The 7,769-nt window shown below is 34.0% G+C and overlaps 1 protein-coding gene across 1 annotated transcript; it reads left to right on the plus strand.

The window, feature by feature from the left end:
• Positions 1-1,667: 1,667 nt before the first annotated feature.
• LOC137714209 (potassium transporter 5-like) lies at positions 1,668-7,057 on the plus strand. Its single transcript, XM_068453477.1, has 8 exons — positions 1,668-1,853; positions 3,097-3,322; positions 3,668-3,916; positions 4,302-4,352; positions 4,449-4,709; positions 5,317-5,484; positions 5,613-5,867; positions 6,069-7,057. The coding sequence occupies exons 1-8, from the start codon at positions 1,668-1,670 to the stop codon at positions 7,055-7,057; spliced, it is 2,385 nt and encodes a 794-aa protein (XP_068309578.1).
• The last annotated feature ends 712 nt before the right edge of the window (positions 7,058-7,769 follow it).

The raw sequence follows: 7,769 nt of genomic DNA on the forward strand, positions 1-7,769 counted from the left end.
CTCCCTAAAATGAATAATAATCTTTTCATTTTTTTGGTCTCTAAATTGAAGGATTTATATTATAAGCCTTCCTCTGATACTTCCAAAAGCTTAAAGCCTAAATCCTACTCATGTCACACGTGACGACGATCACGTGGACATTTCCACTAGAAAACTCTCTTGACTTTTGCTCTAAACTAGCCAGCTATCCGATTATAACTAAGCACAGCAACAAATTAACTGTGATCAGTATTAATACAGTTCTTATTAGCTGAAAATTAAGCTTAATTAGATATACAATCCACCAATTCTGGTTTTCATGCTTATTATTATTCTATAGTTTTTCCTTAATCATATTTGTGCAATCATGGATAGACTGTTTGGCTTCTTTACATATAAAGAGTTAATTTTCTTTACATGGCATCATTGAACCATACAATATTATAATTTGAACCGTTCATTAATGCTTAGCTTCTAAAATTAGAAGTTGTGATTCGTGAATAATATAGAAAAAGGCCAAGGTAATTTTTTATACCGACTCCCATCTACATCTTCAATCTCATATGTCCTAGTCGAGAAATATGTGTATTTTGGATACTTGCAACGTTTATGTTTCATATGTCTTGTATTTTGGATACTTGCAATGTTTATGTTTCATATGTCTTACTTTTAAGGTATTTAATAAAAATTAAATACACGTATTATAATTTAAATAAAATTATAACACTGCATAATAGTGTGTATTGGTACAACGAAAAACCTCCTGTCCTAACTAGCTATTGTTCTGTTATATTGCATGGGATAAAGAATGGCATAACATTTGGCTAGAGACAGATTCTATGCATGTCATTAGCCTACTATCAACTCACTCCATGGATATTCCATGGTTTCTTAAAGTTTCTTGGGAAAATTGTTTATGGCATATTGCTCGCTTGCACTTGCATTTTTTCGCATATTTTCAGGGAAGGGAATTGTTTGGCAGATGCTTTTGATAATTTTGGTGCAATGAATAGAAGTTTTACGTGGTGGGACATGGTACCCGATTTTGTTGATTAGTCTTATAGAAGAGACTGTGTCGAGCTTCCATTCTTCCGTTCGAAGTCACGAGGAGCAAATTGTTGCTGTGGAAATGGATTTTGGCAATGAAATATGAGCAACGGAATTATGTAAAATCAATTTCAGGTGGCTGAAGTTGAAGAAGTCGTAAACTAGACCATATCATTTTCGTTAATTGTTTTTAGCGTGTATTGGCTTAGTCTCCCCACTTGTTTTACTTTTTTTTTTTTTTTACTTCATATTATTAATAAAATCTAGTAGAGAGGGGACAGGTGGGGGGTTTCTGGGTGCAATGGTCCTTTCTCCTTTGGGAGAGGGTTGGTGTTTTGCACACGACTGTTGATGAAGAGCTAATCTCGCATAATTTGTCTCTACAAAAAATTTATTCAAAGAAAAAAAAATTATGCATATATCTATACGATCAATCAGTCAATGTATATGAGTATTATTTGAGTATATGGGAGTACGTACTCCGTATGAGTTGTGGCCTCTTCCTTAATTTGCCTTTAAATATCACCTTCTATCCTCACATCCAGGAGAACACACCCTCATACTTGCTTTAAGAGGAAACCTACCTACAGCTCTCTTTCTCTCTAGAAATTAATTTGAGTGGCTATCGAGGTCTCATACAAATGCCTGATATAGTGGAAAACTCCACAGATCCAGTAAGCCAAGATCATCAGGAAGTTTCTGATCATCCTGATCGTGATGAGGATCAACTCGAAGGGAAGAAACTTTCATGGGAAAGGTTGCCAAGAGACGACTCCTTGGACCTTGAGTCACGCAGCTTAACAGTTCCCCATGGCCATGCGTCCAAGGTCTCCATTTATCATATGTTATTTAATAGTACTATATATTACAAGAGATTAATTTTACTGATATTTTTGTGTATTAAATATTACTTTTCAAAGTCATTTGGTTCAGTGGTACCAATTTCCATATTATTTCAAAAGGTTTCGACTGCAATTCTCATCGACGATAGGTTGTTTTCAACCAAAAAAATTGACGAACAGTTGTTGAACAGAAAAGAAAGAAAACAAAATAGTTTTTTTTTTTTTTTTTTTTTTTTTTTTTTTTTTAAAGCAAAAGAAAATGTGTTTGTTTTTATTGCTTAGTCGATACAAAAAGGAAAAGAATGATATTATTTTACAATTAGTCCTTGCTTTTAACGCTTTTATATATATTTTAAATACATAGATACTAGTTACAACGTTCTAGTTGTATTATTCTTCATTTTAAGTGAGAGGTCTTTTTCGAAGAAAAAAAAATGTGAGAGATTGGCTAAACACACAATGAGTTTGTCATAATAACTTGGTATCAAATTCGTCATCTACAAAGTTAAACCTCATATATACCATTTACAAATAAGGAGAAATACAATCAAACTGTAATACTAAATGACAATAATTCCATGTAATTAATATGATAAAATTGGCAAATTTATTTCAAGGGATAAACATGGAAAGCTAGTCTAAAATATTTATATTTTTTAAAATTAAAAGGTGTGGTGAATTTTGATTGAAAATATGACGTGTCGGATATACTAACTAATAATTTCTTAACTAATAAACATTGAAGTTGTTTACTAATACTACAATTTAGTGATATTTCTTTTCACTTTATATGAGACAGAGCAATTGAAGACGTAGATTGTCATCTGATCCCATGTCCCTGTTTGGTCTCCTATTAGGATCTCACATAGGGCTCATGCTAATTAGGAATATCTAATTTATATATAAAATGTCTTCGAAAGTGTTCATTCTCTGTTGTGAACATTGATTTCAAACTTTTTCCTTTTATGTTTACAGTTATGTCTACACATTATTTGGCTATATCACTCTTAAGTGGTAGGTTTTAAGTTCAATTCTTGTAAAAAAGAATTCAACACTAAAATATTACAATTGATCTATTGTGTGATTTAACTCAAATTTCTCAGCTTTTAATATAAATAGATGATCGTATTAAAAAAAACAAATTGTGACGTGGAATTGAGGCTAACTTTTAAAATAAAAACCTAATTGAGCATAAATCATATACTGATCACTGTTGGACCTTTTGTAGGATGAGGACTGGCTGGTGACAATGCACCTGTCATTTCAGAGCATTGGGATAGTTTTTGGTGACCTCGGTACATCACCTCTCTATATGTATGCGAGCATCTTCAACAAAGGCATCAACCATGACGATGACATTTTGGGTGTTCTTTCCTTGCTCTTTTACATTCTCACCTTAATCCCTCTGATTAAGTACACTTTTATCGTCTTACGGGCCACCGATAATGGCGAAGGTAAGATTCCATACCTTCTCCTAGATCTGTATAATTACAAACAAAACAATATCACTCACTCAATCCTTCGTATTTAACTATATGTTCTTGCACTTGATGTTCCCAACTTGTCATAGGAAACAAATAAATATAAAAAGGGGACATTAAACTTGAAAAAGAAAGAAAAAATCCCTTAAAAATTCTTCCACTTTAAAATCCCTAATTTTGTCTTTTTAATGATGACGTGAGTTCAAACCTCGTCAATGATTTATCTAATATATAATTTAACAAAAAAAACTTTAGATAAAAAAAATTGATCACTACAGCAAATATAACGCTTGACATACATAATTTTAATTTTTGCAGGAGGGACGTTCGCACTATACTCTTTGCTGTGTCGATACGCCAAGATTGGTCTGACTCCGAGTCAACAGCCAGAGGATCGTGATGTTTCAAATTTTGAGCTCGAGTTCCCTACCAAAAGTGTAAAGAGGGCATCAAGGCTTAAATCTTTATTAGAGAACAGCCCAGTCGCTAAAGTCTTTCTATTATTCGCCACCATGCTTGGTACTTCCATGGTCATTGGCGATGGTATCCTCACTCCTTCCCTCTCAGGTTTGTCAGATCTTTAAATACAAAGAAGAAAAGATGTATATATCTATATTTTTCGTCATTTGACATGGTTGCGTGATGATTTATATAAAGAGATGCAAATATTTATGATTATATGCTTGAATTCTTGAAGCGAATCTTAGTTAAATTATTTTTATATTCAAAAGTTTCACTATTAGTTTTATGTATTTTTGTATAAAATCTCTTTGAATAAATGATCAAGTCATAAATAGTATCGATGTTGAGACCATCCTTGTAGTTTTGTCAAAAATCTCTTTACTTGCATGCTCATTAGTGTCACTGCACTGTTAATCTCGCATGATCATTATGTGCTTAATGTCTTTTGACTTGAACATATAACAATTGTTTTGTTCCACTTTGGTGGCAGTTCTGTCGGCTGTGGTAGGAATCAAACAAGCTACATCTGCCATGACGGATGGTAGTGATAATTTGATGCACATATTATTTGTGGTGGTACATAAAATGGATAGTGAAAAGATAATTTGATTAATTTGAATTTATATTGTGTGTACAGACCGGATTGTTTGGATATCAGTAGCCATCTTGATTGGCCTATTCATGGTTCAAAGATTTGGAACTGATAAAATAGGCTACAGTTTTGCACCAATTATTTGCATTTGGTTTATCATGGTTGCTGGAATTGGCGTCTACAACTTCATCAAGTTTGATCCGACGGTGGTCAAGGCTCTAAACCCAAAATACATAGTAGATTACTTCAGAAGGAACAAACATGATGCTTGGATTTCTATTGGTGGCATTGTCTTAGCCATAACAGGTTTCCAATTTACTTCATTAAAAATTTTGGTGGTGTTTTTTCGTATTTTAAATGAATTTATTGTAGAATTCAATCAATATTTTTAAAGAGTTTACACAAATTCATAAAAATGCGAGTGTACTCAAGCAAGATTTTAAAGAAATTATAGGTCAAAATATATACAATCCTATGATTTCATTTTTAAAAAATGCTAAGGAGATTCTTTCAAAGTCGGACTCTCTATGGACTCTCCCTTACCTCATGTTTTTTGGCATAATATTTTATAATGTTGGTACAAGAGTTAAACCAAAAATAGGAGGTGGTGGAGAGTTCATGGAGAGCCCCAGCACTTTTGACAGAGTTTTCTTAGCATTTCTCTAAACAAAAAAAATTAAAAATGTTTTCATAAATTGAGAGAAATTTCATAGTGTATCACTGTACGTTAGGTTTTAAAAAACCAAGGCTCTCTCCCCTCAGATTTTGAGAGAATCCACACAAATTTCACATAAAAACTCTGGAAAGTCAATTAAAACTCCATGAGTTTGTAACTCATTCAAATTCTTCAAAATCAATATTTACACACTGAAATATTTCTCAATGAAGTGTTAATGACTTTCACAAATTGCAGGAACTGAAGCTTTATTTGCTGACGTGGGACACTTCACAGTACGGTCCATTCAACTAAGTATGTGCGCAATTACTTATCCAGCTCTCGTATTGACATACGCTGGACAAGCTTCTTTTCTTCGCAAGAACCATCTTCTTGTTGCAGATACCTTCTTCAAGTCGCTACCAAGTAAGTATATAATATTATAATAATCTTTTACAAGCTAAATATCAAATCTGCAGAATATCCTAGTGGATATGATGTTAATCTACTCATGCGTATCGGTTTTTTACTAATTCTGCTGATCATGCGTGCAGAACCTTTGTATTGGCCTATGTTTGTAGTGAGTGTACTGTCATCGATCATATCTAGTCAAGCTATGATTTCAGGGACTTTCTCTATAATCCAACAATCACTATCATTAGGGTGTTTCCCTCGTGTGAAAATCGTGCACACATCGACCAAGTATGCCGGACAAGTTTACATTCCGGAAGTGAACTACCTTCTCATGTTGGCTTGTGTTGGAGTCACCTTAGGGTTTCGAACCCTTGAAAGGATCGGCAATGCATATGGTAATGTTCTCTCAACAAATTTATATCTTCAAACAAATGCTTAGGTCCATAATCGATCTGAACCTAAGTCATCGTCTCACATTTACGAAAGAGTGTCAAATTAATTATATGGTCCATATTTACAGTCTGACAGGAAAAATTTTCTGTGTCCATGAAACTAATGAATGACTTTAGCTAATTACCTTAAGGATATATATGCAGGTATAGCAGTGGTGTTTGTAATGACGCTTACATCATCCTTCCTAGTGCTAATCATGATCATGATATGGAAGACCAACATAGTCCTCATCATCTCATATGTTCTTGTCATTGGAAGTGTAGAGTTTCTGTGTCTAAGTTCAATGCTGTACAAATTTGACCAGGGCGGATATCTTCCCCTCGCGTTTGCCGCAGTGTTGATGTTTGTAATGTTTGTGTGGAATGATGTGCATCGAAGAAAGTACTATTACGAGCTTGATCAGAAAATTTCTCCCGAACAGCTCAAGAAAACCGCCATTGACGGAAATTTTTGCCGCATGCCTGGCCTTGCCATCTTCTATTCCGAACTTGTTCAAGGCATCCCGCCGATCTTCAATCATTACGCTGCGAATGTTCCTGCATTGCACTCCGTCCTTGTTTTTGTCTCGATCAAATCATTGCCTATAAGCAAGGTTCCGCTAGAAGAGCGCTTTCTTTTTCGGAGAGTGGAGCCTAAGGATCTGAATGTGTTCCGATGTGTTGTAAGGTACGGGTACACGGATGTTCGCAATGAGAATGAACCCTTCGAAGGATTGTTGGTGGAAAAGATGAAAGAGTTCATAAAGGACAGTTTTTGGATATCTCATAGAAATAATATGCACAGTACTGATGGGGAGATCAAGTTTGGGATCAAGGAAGAAGTCCAAGACTGGACTTTGGTGAACAGTGGAGAGAATGGAAAGGAGGATTCAAAGCGGCAAGTTGATGATCAAGATAAGCAACAAGATTTGTTGGACAGAGAGATTGAGGCAATAGACAAAGCATGGAGGCAGGGAGTTGTTCATTTGATTGGGGAAAATGAAGTGACCGCTGCCGAAGGAGCTGGTATAGTGAGCAGACTTTTGATTGATTATGCTTACAATTTCTTGAAGAGAAATTTGAGGCAGACTGATCAAGTGTTTAATATTCCTCACAAGCGCATGTTGAAAGTGGGCATGACTTATGAAATTTAGGGAAAAAAAAAGTGGATACGAAGATTGATTACAGTACATCCTTGAGAAAAGCTTAGTAAGGTGATTAATTACTAGCTACATCAAATAGATAAATAAAGCTAGTAATTATACTACAAAACTATCATGTCGTATAGAGTTAATTACAATTACGAACTCCTTCACAAGATAGAGTGCAACTGTAATATAGAGATATATATGTATGTATATATATTTATATTTATATGCAATCCTGCATTACTAATGCATTCCTTCACATTTGTCTGGTAAAGTAGCATTTGGTCGTTCATGCTGTATATTTTTTCTACAAGTCTTTCTTCCTTCTTTTCATGGTCTACTCTTATTTATATCTTCTTTGGAAAAGTTTATTTGACTCTATATAAATTCTCTTTACACTCAACTCAAACTTAAGGTGTGAATTGTTATTTTATCCTATTGATTAACAATAAAACTAAAATTTATCAATAAACTCACACTCAATAATCAAATGCTACAATCACGCAATGTTTATCCTACGTTAATCTAGCTAAAATCCTAAGATGCTTTCATAGAAAAAAAAAAAAAAAAAAAAGCCAAACTCTTTTTGACCGATGGATGATGATTTTGAAATTTTGAATCCTTCAACTAAAGTATGAATCGATTGATGCAAGTTTCTTTCGTTTGATTTAAATTTTGTTTAAGGTTTCGGATCAAAATCAGTGTCTTTTCCAAAGCA

Source organism: Pyrus communis, chromosome 14, assembly GCF_963583255.1.
Source record: "Pyrus communis chromosome 14, drPyrComm1.1, whole genome shotgun sequence".
NCBI classification, from domain to species: Eukaryota; Viridiplantae; Streptophyta; class Magnoliopsida; order Rosales; family Rosaceae; genus Pyrus; species Pyrus communis.